Source organism: Pongo pygmaeus, chromosome 3 (assembly GCF_028885625.2).
Source record: "Pongo pygmaeus isolate AG05252 chromosome 3, NHGRI_mPonPyg2-v2.0_pri, whole genome shotgun sequence".
Lineage (NCBI taxonomy): Eukaryota > Metazoa > Chordata > Mammalia > Primates > Hominidae > Pongo > Pongo pygmaeus.
The window spans coordinates 112063195-112081305 of record NC_072376.2 but is presented as its reverse complement, the minus strand read 5'-3'; the positions used below and the strand labels follow the sequence as shown (position 1 = coordinate 112081305).

The 18111-nt window shown below is 35.0% G+C and overlaps 1 protein-coding gene across 3 annotated transcripts; it reads left to right on the top strand.

Moving 5' to 3' along the window:
- On the top strand, window positions 1-17283 carry TRMT10A (tRNA methyltransferase 10A). Of its 3 annotated transcripts, none has more exons than XM_054485414.2 (8): window positions 1-158; window positions 4657-4864; window positions 5807-5969; window positions 6595-6666; window positions 7795-7869; window positions 10079-10228; window positions 13016-13121; window positions 14652-17283. In XM_054485414.2, the coding sequence occupies exons 2-8, from the start codon at window positions 4680-4682 to the stop codon at window positions 14918-14920; spliced, it is 1020 nt and encodes a 339-aa protein (XP_054341389.1). In that variant the 5' UTR covers window positions 1-158; window positions 4657-4679; the 3' UTR covers window positions 14921-17283. The 3 variants fall into 3 exon arrangements, with proteins under 3 accessions (XP_054341389.1, XP_063519999.1, XP_054341390.1); XM_063663929.1 differs by having other exon boundaries at window positions 32-158; window positions 4668-4864; XM_054485415.2 differs by lacking the exon at window positions 1-158 and adding an exon at window positions 322-514.
- Window positions 17284-18111: the final 828 nt, after the last annotated feature.

Sequence of the window (18111 nt, the reverse complement as noted above, 5' to 3'; positions counted from 1 at the left end):
GATGACGTAAGACGCAACCGCCGTAGCCTCCACTGTGTAACTACCGCCCCTGCCTCTGGGAATTGAAGTTTCTGTGGAAGGAAGCGTGAGCGGTAACCAGGCCAACCCAGAAAGGCTTTCTTTCTGAGATTTCACTTCCCTATCAACTCTTCAGCTCGGTAAGTGCCCTGGCACTGGTTGGCGTTCCCCTGCACTATGGTATTCTCTGGGCGCAAAGGGGCGCGTGCCATGCAGCCCCCGAGTAGCAACAAGGGCTTCCGGGGGAGAGGGGAGCAGTGGTGTGGAAGTGGTTGCCTGCGGCGCTCTTGCTGAAGGAAATGACGTCGATGACAGGCGTCCCCCGCGGCCTACCCAGCTGCTCCCTGGTTCGCCAGCGACAGCTTAATACCGTCTCTGAAATGCGTTTGCTGGCTGGGAGCCTAGAAGGGATAGTGGGCGAGGCTCCGCCCCCGTGGTGGGGCGCTTTCCGTCGGCGTGTGTTTTGGGGTTGCCATCGGCCCGTAGTATGTGAAAAGTGAGTTTGCAAAGAATCAGTGGGAAATCCGTACTCTAAAGGGCCGGAAAGTGTGTTATGGCCCTGCCACTTCGTGGCTAGAGACCGTGGGCTTTACCTCTTTAAAGCTGCTTTACCTTATTTTTCCTGCAAAAGGCTGACGTCGCTGAACTCTGAAATGTAGAGAGCCCGAGGGGAAGTTGCTCTAGGTTCTGTGAGCTGAGGACAGTTTTAAAAAGATCGAAGTGTTACTTGATTTCACTGAAATACTTTAAATTTGGGAATTTTTCTACAGATATGAAGAGGATGGCGACACATTACTTGTCACTTTCTGAAAGAATTTCCTCTGCCCCTTCCATTCCCAACCCTCTGCCCAAAAGGCTTGACAACTGAAGTGAACAAAGGGCTTTTCGCTGCTCCACGTTTAGTCCGCATGTCTTTAAAAAGGGCATTCCTGGCCGGGCGCGGTGACTCACCTCTATAATCCCCGCACTTTGGGAGGGCAAGGCCGGTGGATCACCTGAGGTCAGGAGTTCGGGACCAGCTTGACCAACATGGTGAAACCCCGTCTCTACTGAAAATACAAAATTAGCCGGGCGTGGTGACGCATGCCAGTAATCCCAGCTACTGAGGGGGGGGGCTGCTTGAACCCGGAAGGCGGAGGTTGCAATCAGCCGAGATTGCGCCATTGCACTCCAGCCTGGGCAACAAGAGCGAAACTCCGTCTCAAACAAACAAGAAAGGCCGGGCACGGTGGCTCACGCCTGTAATCCCAGCACTTTGGGAGGCCGAGGCGAGTGGATCACGAGGTCAAGAGATGGAGTTTATCCAAGCCAACGTGGTGAAACCCCGTCTCTACTAAAAATAACAAAAATTAGCTGGGCGTGGTAGCGCGCACCTGTAGTCCCAGCTACTTGGGAGGCTGAGGCAGGAGACTCGCTTGAACCCGGGAGGCGGAGGTTGCGGTGAGCCGAGATTGCGCCACTGCGCTCCAGCCTGGGCGACCTAGCAAGACTACCTCTCAAAAAAAAAAAAAAAAGGCATTCCTTTGCTATCGCTGTCATTATTTCCAATCTGCATTATTCCCACATTGGTTGAGATTTTTCTGAAAGGGAGACTGTCATAAATTACGACGGTTATTTATTTTATCCCAATCCATAACTTAATGCAGTTTTTAAAAACTTTTTTTTTCTTTTGGTACTCATTGATGTAGGATGTATCCTTGCCTTACAAAGCGAGATAGTTTGTAAGCCCACCTGATAACCTATGTCTGCGAATGAACCCCACAAATTTTTAAAATTTTATGCAGAAGTAAAATTTCACACACACCCACACACACACATATATGTAAAATTTTTTTTTTTTTTTTTTTTTTTTGGAGACGGAGTCTTATTCTGTTGCCCTAGTTGGAGTGCAGTGCTGCGATCATGGCACACTGCAACCTCTGCCTCCCCAGTTCAAGCGATTCTTCTGCCTCAGCCTCCCGAGTAGCTGGGATTACAGGCGTCCACCACCATGCCTGGCTAATTTTTGTATTTTTAGTAGAGACGAGGTATCGCCATGTTGGTCTTGAACTCCTGACCTCAGGTGATCCGCCCACCTCAGCCTCCCAAAGTGTTGGGATTACAGGCATGAGCCACTGCGCCCGACCTCACACAAATATTTTTATAGTTACTGTAAAATACGTTCTTGAACATTTGTTGAACTTGGTTGAATGAATGAAAATGTACTGTGAGCATCACTGCGTGTGAGAAAGGAATGAAAAACTCTGCCATGGAATTTTATAAATTATTGCCCAAACTAAAACAATTAGAAAGCAAGTATACCTAAGAAAATGCTGTTTTGCTTAACAGGTAATCTGAACACGCTAGTACATAGTGCAGTGTAGATATACATTATACTTATTGTATAGTGTAGACAGTGCGACTTGGTAGATATCTTTGTAAAGTATACTATACGGAATAATTTATAAGATATCAAGTTAGCATCATTTTTGTTGCATTCCATTTGTCTCAGTGCACCCGGCTTATTTAAAGCCTAAAAACTTCACTTAGTACAGTCGTTTTCTTAATTACGAATAGTTTTAAAAAAGATGATGATGATGATGATGATGATGATGGTGATGATGATGAAGATGTTGACCATCTCATGACCTTTCCTTGTATTTGAGAGATTGAAACATTACTGTACTATGACAGGTCATATTAAATTTAACTTAAGACTTCTTAGGAAAGGCAAATGCTCCCCCTGGTGTACATGAGCTGTAAAACATTACATTGCTCTTTAAAAAGTCTTCACGTGGGCCGGGCCTGGTGGTTCACGCCTGTAATCCCAGCACTTCAGGAGGCCGAAGCAGGCGGATCACGAGGTCAGGAGTTCGAGACCAGCCTGACCAACGTGGTGAAACCCCTTCTCTACTAAAAATACAAAAATTAGCCAGGCGTTGTGGCGCGCACTTGTAATCCCAGTTACTCAGAAGGCTGAGGCAGTAGAATCGCCTGAACCCGGGAGGCGGAGGTTGCAGTGAGCAGAGATCGCGCCACTGTACTCCAGCCTGGGCGACAGAGCGAGACTCTCTCCAGAAAAAAAAAAAAAAAAAAAAAAACTTCACATAGAGCTAATCAACACATGCCGTTTTTGAATAAAATAGAGAACTAACTGAAAATGATGCCACTGATAAACAGAAATGTGCTCTCTTGGAATATTATTATTTCATGAAGAGAGCAATTTGTTTCCTGTCAATTTTAATTGTGCTTTTAAGTTTCCTCCACTCGGTATTGTTTTGGATACCTGCATAGCTGAATTTTATTTAATGTATATTGAAAGAAAGGAAAATAAAAGTGATCCAGGGGATCAAAATGCATATTTTTAAATTTTTTTCCATCTAGCCTTTTTAGGCTTATTCTGTTTCCCCACCTCCAGTTTCTCAAATTGAATGCTTACCTTACTTTCTAGCTTTTTAAAAAAAAATTAATGAATGCATTCGAGGCTATATGTTTATCTCTAATTACCTTTTTTTCCTGTATCTCTCTTATTCTGTTATCCAAGTCTTTACTGCTCCTCCATATTATTTTTCTGTTCTATTTTTGTCTGCATCCTGAGTTAGATTTTCTTCTAAGTCATCAGTTACTTCTTGGGACTCCAAGTAATCTGGAGTTTGTCTCTTCTATTGAACTTTTTATGTCTTCATTTCCTAGTTTTCACGGATTCTTTGTCACGGATTCTTGTTTTGCTTTTTAGTAAAGCCTGCTTTTATATCACAATTTTCTGTTTTGTTCTTATACTTCTTATTCCCTTATGACCTCTCTGAAATATTTCAGCCAAATTTATTTTAAAGTCATTTTGATTGCCCTATTTTTAATTTGTATCAAGTGAATTTATTTCTTGGTTATTGATTTCAGTTTTAAAAATCAGTTCTTTTTGTAGTTTCCCTCATTCTACAGCATTAAAGACTATAGAAAAGATGCTTTTCATCTCATTAAAATTTTTTGTTTTATTAAAAACTGTATTTTCATTATATAACTTTAGAAAATGCAGAAAACCATGGGTAAGAATTAAACGTGTGTGTGTATACCTTTTTTAAAAAGTTGGTCGTAATGTATATATTGTTTTCTTTGATTTTGCTTAATGTATAACCGTTTCCCCTTATCATTAAATAATTTTGGATATGTAAGTTTTACTGGCTGCTTAATATTCCTTGCCCATGTTATAGATTAACCATAATTGTTTAGTTTCCTTTCACTGACATTCAGGAGGTTTCTAACTTTTCACTGTTAAAAATAACACTGCATTGCATATACTCTTGTGCACATTTTTGTGTGCATTTCTGATTTATTTACAGAAATTTAAGGAAATAAATTACTGGGTCAAAGGGTGTCTAAATAGAGATTTTGAAGCTCTTAAAACATATATATGTGTTGCCTTCTGGAAAAATTATACCATGACCACCAGTAGTATATGAAACACTCCATTTCTTTAGACCTTTACTAGCATTGCTGAATATTTAATTGATATTCAATGGTATTTAAATGATATTTACAAATAAATGACATTTATTTGTCTAAAGTTTTATTTCTATTATTTTATGGTTTAACTTTAGTCATATTGATTATTTGAGTTTTTTAACTTTTTTGTGCTTGTAAATTATCTGTTCATGTCAAAAGTTATTTTTCAGAGGCACCAAATAATGTCATCTGAAATGTTGCCAGCATTTATTGAAACTTCTAATGTTGACAAAAAGCAAGGCATAAATGAAGATCAAGAGGAGAGCCAGAAGCCAAGATTAGGTGAAGGGTGTGAACCAATATCTAAACGACAAATGAAAAAACTAATAAAACAGAAACAATGGGAAGAGCAACGGGAACTCCGCAAGTATGTGTTTCAAAATGTATATGCTCTCTTCCTATTTAGAGATATGGAATGTTAGACCTTGCATAGCCCTTTGGCATATTAAATGTAATTGTGTTACTTAAAATTCAATTACTAATTTTAGACAAAAGCGTAAAGAAAAATGCAAGAGAAAAAAATTGAAGCTAACAATGTATATTGTTAGCTAACACTGCCAACTGGCTGTTAAAACTATTTTTTAAAATTGTTGGGGTTTCTTTTAGCACTGTTGATGATCTTGCACTCAACACTTTTTCTAATGCAGAACCTTATTATGAGTAGCAGCACAATTTTTGAAACAGCTGACTTAGATAAGGGATGTAATTAGTTTCCATGTGCTAGTTATGGAATAAAAACAGCCAACTCAGAAAGATCAAGTTTTGGCCTAACATTGATTTTGCCACAAGAACCGTTGCAGGTTTTGGTGAAAGCAGTTTGGCTAAATTTGTCATTATAATAAATGCCAAAATTTATGGAGAGAAAATAAACTGTAGTTGGTGTAAATTAGAGAAAAAGTATGTAATTTTTTTAATGAACAATTTTATTTTGCTTTTTTCTATACCTTATAAATATGGCTTAAAAATCAAATAGGTGAATTATGAAAATAAAATTCATCATAACTCAAACTCAGTATTTATAAGGTTAGGGATAGTATGATACCAATAACAAATGAAACTATTCAGATAGTATAGTTAGGATTTAGATAGAAAGCTTTAGATCATTTTTGGAAGCTCATTTCCTTCCTATCTGAAGCTTTTAGATGGATTGTATAAAACTGCTAATACTTGACCATTTTTGAATGGTCACAGAAGTGACAGTTTCTTATGATTTAACCTGATGATTTTTAAAAGTAATTGTTTATTTAGAAGAGTCTTGTAAATAACTGAATACACAATAACAAAATGTTATTCCAATTACTAATTTTAGACAAAAGCGAAAAGAAAAACGCAAGAGGAAAAAATTAGAGCGACAATGTCAAATGGAATCGAACTCAGATGGAAATGACAGAAAACGTGTTCGAAGAGATGTTGTTCATAGCACCCTTCGCCTTATTATTGACTGTAGTTTTGATGACTTGATGGTATTAAAGGTATCATGAATCATTGTCAGAAAAATCTTGTATGTGAATTAGGTCGAATCATTTTTGTTTTAGTATGCAGTATCCCTTTTATATACATTTGTGTATTGAAATGAATCTTAACTTTTTCAAACTTTCTTTCTCCTAAGTTAAATTAGCTAGCAAATTGCATTGATATAATAAATATGTATATTTATATGTGTGTGTATGTGTGTGTGTCAGTATGTGTGCAGACAGGAAAGAGAGACAAACACACACTTCATAGTCTAGATGACAGAACTAAATTAACTACTTATTAATCATAAAGATCTGTGGGGTTTTACCAGTGTTGTTGGTAAAACATGAAAATAGTAATATTATGGCTCTAAAAGTCTTGTTGTTGTCTCTTAAGAGAGTAGCCATTTTCATGAACTAGCATTTTAAATAAATACAAAATATGAAATAATGGGTCACTTACAGAGCATTAACTTACAGTAATTTTGTTAGTATGTAAGGAAATCAAATAACATTTATCAGAATGTATTAGAAAAATTGTACGTATATAGTCATCCCTTCTGCTTATTCCATTCCTTTAAGATCATAGAATGGCCATAGACAATTTTAATAACTTTGCTTTAAAAATTAAACTCTGTAATAGGACATTAAGAAACTTCATAAGCAGATTCAACGATGTTATGCAGAAAACCGACGGGCACTGCATCCTGTACAGGTATGTCTGAAGATTTTAAAGCAGACTCTAGTTTTCTTTTATATCTTTTGTGGCAAAAGACAGATAATTCCTACAGTCTTTGCAGTAGTCTTACAAGTAATCTTGTTTAATGTCTATGTGAAAAAAAAATTTTTTTGACAGAAATAAAGCAAAATATTTTAAACATCTTTTAATATGTTATCTTAGACACACTCTTTCCGGTAATCATCAGTCTTATACAAATTGGCCTTTTCATTGCCTGTAGTTGATATCTTCATTATGGGACATACATATATTTTTATGCCAGTTTATCAGTTTACAATTACTTCTAGTGTGGGAGAGAGATTGGACAGAGAGGCAGAAGCTGTGGCTGCCACCGCTTGATATATGTCATGGTATCTGTTGTATAGGTTTTGTCTACTTAAAGGTTTTTAGTTTTCTTTTGGGTCACTGAGAGTTTTAACAGGTCTTTTTTAAGCTGAGATGAGGGAGTGATTTTGGAGACTATTTGGCCACTGTTAAGAATAACATCTTTCTGTTGGAATTCTAGGTGACCTAAAAATTAGTACTGGCTCACTGATGTTAAGAACCAGGAACTATTCGTATATTTTGGTTAGATAATTTTGTTTTTACCAAATGATAGTAATTTTATATTTTTGTATTTTGTACTTTTTGTTTTATAGTCTCATATCACACTTCTATGATAGTCCTTTTATCCCCATTTTTATCTGTAGTAGACCCCTTCTCACCCTTGATTCAAACTTAAATAGGTATCAAGGTTTAGAATCAAAGAAAAATTATGAAGACTTTGTATTATTTTAAAAAAAAAGAGGAGTGGGAACTTGACATGGAAGCAGGGAGTTTGCAGACAAGTGATGATTAAGGTACAGGCATGTTATAACTACTTGGGATGAAAATGTAAATGGGATACTGCAGCTACTGGGTTATGAAACATGCACACAAAACATACTATTTCTACCACAGTTTATTGTATGCTCAAAGCATGTCACAAATTTTTTTTTTCTAGATAAATGAGAATAAATATATTTTGTGTTTCATTGATCGTCAGATGAGTAGATGAGAGAAATAAAATATTAGACTTAAATGGTCATTTGTTCTCTTTTTCTATACTTACAAATCTTTTATCAGTTTTACTTGACAAGCCACGGAGGCCAGCTGAAAAAGAACATGGATGAAAATGACAAAGGATGGGTCAACTGGAAGGTAATTAAAACAGATAAACTCTCACATAATTCCAAGTATTTTTATGTTTCTAAAGGTCTACATTTTGTACCTAAATTCTATATAATGCTACTTAGTACAACAATCTCCAGATGTAATCTCTGAACCTAAGTCTAAGATTACAAATCGGAGATGCTGAAGGAGGGAGTGAGACATCTGGTAGCTTTTATTTGTTCTCATTAAATCTTCCCTATTTTATGGTCAACTTTTAAAACGTATTTTTAAAAAGAAATAATTTTAAGGGCCTTTATATCATTTCTCCCTAGCATACTAGCTATACGTTATATGTTACCTATAAAAATGAAGTCACTCTAAATTTTGGAAGTGTGCCTGCATTCTGTTTCTTGTTACTCTGTGCTGGCCACTAACCGCATGTGGCTATTGAACTTGAAATGTGACAGTCTGAATTGTGAATTGAGATGTGCTATGAATGTGAAATACATACTGGATTTCAAAGACTCAGTACCACAAAAGAGAAAGAATGTGAATATCTCCTAGGTAATTTTTAAAATATTTAGTATATGTTCAAAGGATAAAATTTTGGGTATACTGTATTAATAAAATAAATTGTTAAAATTAATTTCACCTATTTTCACTTTTTAAAATTTGGATACTAGAATATTTAAAATTGCCTATGTGGCCTCACAATTTTTTCTACTGGAGCAAATTGTTCTCTGTCATTGGTAAAGGTGACTAAATAGATTGGCTTTGGTACCAGTCCCTGAGGAACTTGATCCTATTTAGGGAAGTACTGGGTTATCCCTATACCTTTTTTCTTTCTCAAAGTCAGTTCTCTCAGTGACACACTTTCCCTTTCACACTCACTAATTCCATAATGAAGGCATTTATTTTATTAATAGCCTATGATATGAAACATTTTCAAAGGCTTTTAAGTTTTTAAGTACAATATATTTACCAAATCCTATATTTGTGCCCATTTTTCTAAGAAATAGTGTAATAAATTAAAAGAGGCATGTTTTCAGTTATTTTGCGGCTTGTTAAATTTATCATTTATACCATCACCTTTCCAGAGAGACTTGAGATTCATTGGTCTCTAATTAATCAGGTTCCTCTTGGGGCCTTTATTAAATTTGTAATACAACATTTTCCAGAAAACTGGCTGTTTATTAATTATACATTTTAGGAGAGAGTTCTTTTGCTTCACTCTTGGTTTCATTAAAAATTATGGATAAGTGTCATCTGAACCTGGTGATACATCTTTTATGCAATCAGTGTGGCTTACAAAATCATGACTGCCAGCTATTGTTCAATTTTGTACCTGTGACCTGACAATTTTGGTGAAGAAGTTTTCAAATGTGTGTCTCTTTGTAGAAACAGATACATGGAATTAATTAAATCTATAAGCTATTTCCTTTTCTTTCTTTCTTTTTTTTTTTTTTTTTTTGAGACATAGTCTCTTGCACTGTCACCCAGGCTGGAGTGCAATGGCACGATCGGCTCACTGCAACCTCTGCCTCCGGGATTCAAACAATTCTCCAGCCTCAGCCTCCCGAGTAGCTGGGATTACAGGCGCCCGCCACCACGCCCAGCTAATTTTTGTATTTTTAGTAGAGACAGGATTTCACCATGTTGGCCAGGCTGGTCTCGAACTCCTGACCTTGTGATCCACCTGCCTCAGCCTTCCAAAGTGCTGGGATTATAAGCATGAGCCACCGCACGTAGCCAGCTATTTCCGTTTCATGATTCATGTAGATGGAGAGGAAGTAATTGGAGAAGGCATTCTTTGGTCGTAGAACAATGTGAGCAAATACATGGCAGTAAAAATGCGTTTGTTTTGTTGGAACGGAAATAACGTTGGAAAAGTAGATTATTGTCATATTCAGGAAAGAGTTTTTATATTAAGGAGTTTAGATTTTATCCCGCAGAAAAAGATAAAACATTGAAAATAGTGTTTTTAGAAAATGAGCCTGCTATCAGTGTGTGGAAGTAGGTTGGAGGGGTCTGAGACCAACAAGGAGGAAATAAAATTAAGAGGCTATTTAAATGATCAAAGTGTGAGACATAAGAAATTGATGTAGTCAATTCAAAATAATGCATTGTAATTATATTATCTCAAACTTTGTTTCATATGTTTTTGAATGGATTTGTTTTGGGAAAAGAGAGTAATCATTTTTAGCCAACTTTCATAAGGTCTTATTAATTAGTACCCTCTTTCCCTGTTGTCTTAAAGGATATCCATATCAAACCAGAGCACTATAGTGAACTCATAAAAAAAGAAGACCTGATTTACCTTACATCAGATTCACCTAATATACTGAAGGAATTAGATGAATCAAAGGCCTATGTGATTGGAGGATTAGTAGATCACAACCATCACAAGGTACTATTAAATTTTTATTTTTGCTTTTGCTTGTTCTTAAAATTGATATATCACCATTTCCTGAAAGTAACAATAATACTAATGATAGCTCATCTTTATTGAGTGCCTACTATATGTCAGTCACCTTTTGAGCTAAGCAAAGTATTTCACATATATTAGCTTGCTTAATCTTCACTCAACCCAGTGAGATTAGTGCTATTATTATCTACATTCCACAGGTAAGGAATTCACGGCACAGAGAAATTAAGTCTAAAATCAACAGTAGTAGGTGACAAAGCAGCTATTTGAAACCAGGCCGATTGCTCTGGAGTCCACATGCTTAAATGCTATCTATGCTTTAGTGATAGAAGATTCTGCTGCTAATCAATTGCTAAGCCATTGGAACTTAAACTAGTTTTTAAATATGTTATTTTCATGGGATGTTTTTTCTATTATCTTTCATTTGTACTTTTCTGTCTTCCCATCCATACCTTTATTTGGATGAAAAATTACAGAAATGCACTTTCTAAAAGAAAATGTCATTTTGTACTTCACCGGCTACATTGCAGCATGCAAAATTCTTCATATCTGCTTGTCCAGTATGTTAGCTCTGTGGCTATTGAGCACTTGAAATGTGTACAGTATGACTGAAGAACTGAATTTTTAAAATTATAATCAATTTAAATTTAAGTAGTCACACATGGCTACCAATTGGACAGTTGCTGCTCTATTGCATCATAGGGAATTTTATCAGAATGATCTTTTAGCCTTTTTGTTTTTTTCTTAGTGGAAAAATTCTATTTTGTTATTTATATAGAACCACACTTTTTCTCATGTTTATGTTTCTCTGAACTAAAACAATTTTGTTTTCAAAAGCACCTGCTTCAATCTATTATTATTTGCCCCCCCACCAAGTTTGCAAACCATCAATTGAGAAACTGAGCTTTTCTTTCTCCTGTACTCTGTTTTTTGACCATTTCAGTTCTGGTTGGACATAGGCTTCAAGGATTTTAATTTTGAGAAGACATGAAATTCATATTCTGCGTTTTTTTAATTGACGAGGAAAAATAAAACTTATAGTCAGTTATTTAAAATTTCTCAATTCAAGTTTTCATTTAATTCGTCTTTGCCATTTGTGCAAAGTAGTGTTACTAATTGAAATGTAATTTTTTTTTTACATTTATGGGAAGAATGATGGTGCTTCTATAGGAATTCAGTTTAAGTTCAGCCATACGTTGCTTAATGATGGGGATATGTTCTGAGAATTACGTCATTAAGTGATATCAGTATTATAGAGTGTGCTTACAGAAACCTAGATGGTATAGCCTCCTACACATAGGCTGTATGGCATAGCCTATTGCTCCTAGGCTACAAACCTATACAGAATGTTACTGTACTGAATAGTGTAGACAATTGTAACATAAAGGTCTTTGTGTTTCTAAACATATTTAAACATAGATGATATAAAAGATTTTTAAAATACAGGTATACGTGGTATACATGTATAGGGCACTTACCATGAGTGGTGCCTGCACAACTGCAAGTTGTTCTAGGTGAGTCAGTAAGTGAGTGGCAAATAAATGTGAAGACCTGGATATTACTGTACACTGCTGTAGACTTTATAAATACTGTACACTTATGCTATACTAAATTTATTTAAAATTTTTTCTTCAATAATGAATTAACCTTAGCTTACTGTAACATTTTTACTTTAGAAACTTAATTTTTTAAACTGTTGGACTCTTGTAATAACATTTAGCTTAAAACATAAACACATTATACAGCTGTACAAAAATATTTTCTTCATATATCCTTATTCCATAGGCTTCTTTCTATTCTTAATTTTTTAACTTTTTAAAATTAAAAAAATTTTTTTCCTCTTTTTTTTTTTTTAACTTTTTAAACTTTTTTGTTAAAAACTAAGACACAAACACACACATTAGCCTAGGCCTACATAGAGTCGGGATCATCAAAATCACTGTCTTCTACCTCTACATCTTAGTCCACTGAAAGGTCTTTAGGGGTAATGACATGCATGGAGCTGTCATCTCCTGTGATAACAGTGCCTTCTTCTGGAATGCCTCCTGAAGGACCTGCGTGAGGCTGTTTTATATGTAATTATTATTTTTTTTTAGGAGTAGAAGGAGTACACTCTAACGATAAAAAGTATAGTAAATACATAACAGGTAACATATTTATTATCATTATCAGGTGTTATGTACTGTACGTAATTGTATGTGCTGTACTTTTATGTGATGAGCAGGTTTGTTTCTGCCAGCATCACCACAAACACATGAGTAATGTGTTGCAGTATGATGTTCCAACAGCTCCAAAGTCACTAGGTGACAGGAATGTTTTAGCTCCATTATAACCTTATGGGACTACCACTGTGTATGAAATCTGTCGTTGCCTGAAACTGTGTTATGCAGTGCAGGACTGTATTTTAAACTGAGATAAAGGCAGGGTAGAATGCGGAAAAGATATTTCAGTTAGGAGATATGTGAGCCAGATTTTTCTTGTGATTCTGCCACTGAGGAGCTTTGTAACTCGGCAGGAAACATAATGTCTTTGGTTTCCTCATTTGTAACTTGAGGAGCTTAAAACAAATGCTCTGCACATTGACTATACTTATTGTCAAGAGAATGTTTCCAAATGAGCAGTAAAACACACACATACCCCCCATTCAGATAATATTCTCTGAACTATAAATTCTCTGAACTATAAATCTTATCTAAAAATTATTTATACTATTACAGAAACTTTAAATAATTTAATGTTCTTGTCGAAGTCATAGTGTCTTTGTTTTAGGGACTCACATATAAACAAGCGTCAGATTATGGAATCAATCATGCACAGCTCCCGCTTGGAAATTTTGTGAAGATGAATAGTCGAAAAGTTTTGGCAGTTAATCATGGTAAGCTGTAAGGGATAAACTGAAAATATACCTGAGCAAAGATTCTGAGAAAGAGTATTACATTTAGTATTTGAACAAGTAGAAAGTATTACACCTTCCTGGAGACAAAATTGTAAAAAGTAATAATTTATAATTTGTTTAAGTAACAGAAATAATGTGTATTAGAAAATTTTGAAAATGTATGAAAATATTAAAAAATTAGCTGTGTCTTACTACACAGAGATACTTGGTGTTAACTTTTTGGTGTTGACTTCTAGTTCTTTTCCTATGTATATATATTATTATTTATTACATAATCGGATTTTTACTATATTACATACAATGTTGTGAATCTGGGATATTTTCTCTCCTTTATTACTTTATTTTTTCATGTCATTGAATGATTGTTAATGGTGACCAGGCACAGTGGCTCACACCTGTAATCCTAATCCTAGCACTTTGAGAGACCGAGGCAGACAGATCACTTAAGCCCAGGAGTTCAAACACAGCCTGGGCTACGTGGTGAAACTTCATCTCTACAAAAAATACAAAAATTAGCTGGGCATGATGGTGGGTGCTTGTAGTCCTAGCTATTCAGGAGGGTGAGATGGGAGGATCACCTGAGCTCAGGAGGTGGAGGCTGCAGTGAGCCATGTTTGTGCCACTGCACTCCAGCTTGGGTGGCAGAGTGAGACCTTGTCTCAAATAAATAAATTTAAAAAATGGTTGTTAATGGCTATGTACTAGTGCATCATTTGAATATACAGTAATTTAACCATTCTACTATGATTGAATTGTGTTTTTTTCTTTTTGCTGTTGCAAATAACATTGAAGTAGACATCCTTGTACTGGTCTTTGCCTGGACTTTGCTTTAAAAAAAATTTTAAGCCGAGTTTTTAGTCAATACACAACTACTTATTAAACTTTTTATGCGCTACTTTCTATATAGCAGGTTCTAGGGAGTTATAAAAATGAAATTATCGATTCAACAAATGAATTGCCTCTAAAACCTTTGATATATAGTAGAAATTACTTTTTCCACAAAGTAATTCAGGTTAGCCCTTCAGCAGTATGCTGATGTGAGAGTACCCTGGAGACAATATTGATACTCTTTACTACAACCAATGTGAAAAGAAAAAAGAAAAAAGCCAGGCAAGGAGGTCCTAGTGTAAGTGGCTCTTTACAGGAAACATGAAGAAAGTTAAGTGAATGCTAACTAGGTTGTTAGCATGTAAAGGATAAAGATGTGAAGGGGCTAAAAAAGAGTAGGAGAGAAACTGAAAAGATATTTATTGATTATAATTGACATGGGATACTGGTAAATTTCTGAGTGCTTAAGAACTGAACTGAGAAAAAGCTAGATAGGAGGTAATAGGCTTAAGTACCTTGGGGCAAATCGGGCTTGACAGACAATAGAAAGAAGAAATAAGAACAAAGTAGTTATTAGGACAAACTAGCACTCTTAACACAAAGGCAATGTATTTTAAAAGACATTGTGCAGCATTGTGATGAACTTGGCTAAGAAATGTACAGAGTTTGTCTTTATTGCAGTGTTTGAAATTATTCTGGAATACCTGGAAACAAGAGACTGGCAAGAAGCATTTTTTACTATCTTGCCCCAACGGAAAGGAGCTGTTCCCACAGACAAAGCCTATGAAAGTGCTTCTAATGACAATCAGTCTCTCAGGATGGAGGAAGGTGGATCGGACAGTGATTCCAGTGAGGACGAATATAGCAGAAATGAACTAGATTCACCACGTGAAGAAAAGCAGGATAAGGAAAATCACACTGAATCTACAGTGAACTCTCTGCCACACTAATGATACCTGGTTTCCTTTTAGTTTAAGGAAAAATTAGGAGAAAGTGAGGTGCTATATAGAATATTGAAATTGGAAGAACATTTTATTTTCTCTTATTTCTGTTGTGATTTTTAAAAACTTTTTTTTGGACCTAAATAATAATTTAAAAAGCCCTTTAAACTTTGTAAGGAAATATTTTTTGATTTTGCATAAGAAGATTTAAATGTGTATGTGATTTTTTTGTTTTTGTTTTTAAAGCCTCAAATAGTAGTTTATAGATAATTTTACTATATTAGTATATTTTCATTTTATTTCATTTTATATTCTTTAGAATGTGCCTTCTGACCTTTCAGTTTTTTAATTTTATAGTCACATCAGCATCTTTATGATCTATTGCCTATATATCTGTGAGGGCACATATTCATAAATATACTGTCAATCTATCAGAATGTTGTGTATGGTAGGTTACCCTCTATTTGCAGCTTTTATGTTTAAATTAGTTACTTGAAAGAATGTAGTAATTTTAGGAAGAAGTATCAGTTTGATAGACTTAATAATTCATTTCTTTTGGACTATGGAGCGCATATCTGTTCCTTCTTTGTGATGCCTTTTTATGGTTCTGGAGTAATTACTGAAGAGTTGAGAATCTCTTTAATGCATTTTCTTAATTCTTACAATGGTGATAAGTTACTTCAATTATAAAATTGAATTTTGCAGACTAAATTATTTTATAAGGCTGTTGCTATTGAAAGATCAATTTTGTCTTTACCTGCATTTAAAATGGAACAGCTCTTAGCAGCTGTGGTTTTTTTTTCCATATTTTTTTTTAATTTGTTGGCTCTTAAGATGAATAAAGTTTATAGGTGCATCTGCCTCCTCTTCTATAAGAATATGCATACTAATGTATGTTTCTATAAATCAAATGCACATGTGATAATATGCATGTAAATATATAACTATCCTCATCATGTATGGTTCTCAGTTATTAATTGATGATAGCATGATTGATTTGCCATATATCTGTATTACTTGTGTGAATGGTTGTGTTAAACACACTAAGAACAATTTGAATTTTATTAAGTACAAAAATCCTTAACGTTTGTATGGGAACATTGGCAAGAAAGAATAGTGTAAAAGGGAACTGTTTTAGTTTCCTATCAGTGATTGTACATGCAGTTAAATGTTTAAGGTAAAATGATTGGTCTCTGTCACAGCTAAAAGATTTCAGTAGCCTTTATTGAGTTTGGGTAAAATAAGTTGCTGTTCTTTTGTCTTCTTTTAATATATAAAAGTTATATTTAAAAAGTACATAACATACTATATATGTTACATACTAACATATATATACACAACAAAGTTTATTGGATTTAGTACTGATATTTACTGTCTATTTTTGTTACTTTGTTCTTAGTAATCTATTATAGTTACCTATTTTAAGGTAAGGTCTATAGGCAAGATATGTAAGTAAAGACAAGCCCTACAATTTGAAAATAACAAAGCTTATGTCTTAAGTTGTATTTTTTCAAAGGTTCATGTTTTTCTGAGTAAATTGGTTTATTAGCATGAAATATTATGCCTTTTACTAAAATAGGGCACTGTTTAATTATGAAAGGGGGAAATCATTCCAAATAAAAGTTTAATTTTTATTAATTATAAGAAAATCTGTATTAGTTTCCTAGATGTGCTATAACAAGTTACCACAAACTGGGTGGCTTTAAACAACAGAAATTTATTCTCTTAACAGTTCCAGAGACTAAATGTCCAGATTCACAATGTCCCAGTGCCATGCTTCCTCCTTAGGCCCTAGCAAAGAATACTTCCTAGGCTTTTGGTGGTTGCCAGCAATCCCTACTGTTCCTTAGCCTATAGTGGCTTGACTCGAATCTCAGTTTTGTTGTTAAGTGGTCTTCTACCTTGTCTTCTATGTTTGTATCCGTGTCTAAACTCTTTTTCTAGGGAGACCAGCACTGGGTTAGAGTTCACCATGATCCAATATGACCTCATCTTGACTGCATCCGCAAAGACCCTGTCTCCAAATAAGGTCACATTTACAGGGTACCATGTGTTAGGATTTGACATATCTTTTGGGGGACACAATTCTACCCACTACAGGCCCATATCTTATCTAGGATGTTGGTGGCAAGAAGGCGAAGATTACTACCTCTTTTGATATAACTAGTTTCTGAGGTATTTAAAAATTTGGTTTTAAAAACATTAAGCTTTTTGCTCATTTGAATGTATATTTTTCTGTCAACATTGTTTTGGTTTATTTAGGTTCTTTATTTGTTAAAACTTCAGTAAATATTAAAGTTACTTGTATTAGAACATAATAAAAGTGGGGAATTAAACTACCTAAATAAACACATCAAAAAATATATGTCTGCTGAAATACAGAATTTCCTCACATTTAATTTCTTTAATAACCTACAGTCATCATAAAGCAAGCTCATTCTTAAGAGAAGAACCATTCTTCATTCTGATTCTCCAGAGTTTAGTGCTGTTGACATTACAGCATTTGAAAATGCTCAGAATGGAAAAATCAAAAATGAGAAAAGAAAGTAATTCTACTGAATAAACATCTTTTGGGAGGTAAATGAACAATGATGAAATCCACCAGTGACTGGCAATTGTAAAGCAAAGTGACATACTATTTGACTTTATAGACAGAAAAGGTCACAGAAATGATATAGATAAAACGCAAGAATTGTCCATAGAGCCCTGAGAAAGTATACAGACAACAGGTGTAAAATGAGATAAAGAAAAAAAGAAAAGAGAATGGCAGAGATTTGAATTCAGGAATTCAGGGCAGTAAAGGCATTTAGTAGTCATTAAACTTTGATTTCAGTTAGCATCCAAGTATTTATCTCTGTTTCCCTGTCTCATTACCAGAGAAATACAGTAGTCATCTAATAAATGTGAAGAAGACAAGCAGTGACAGAATCAAAAGGTGGTATACTGACAGAATCAATGGAAACAGTAGGGAACTGGACTAAGCATAAGCCTTGCCACTGCCACTGTTGGTGATGAGACTTTGGATGAGTTGAATAACTTTGTTAGGTCTCAGTGTTTTTATATGTAAAATGGAAATGTTATTCCATTTACTCTCTCTCTCAGAGCTTGCTTGAGCAAACAATTGTCAAGCAGTAGCTAATGATAATGCTTGTATTGGCTTTCTCATTTCTTGCCTTATTTCCCTTGTTTCTCAGTCTTTT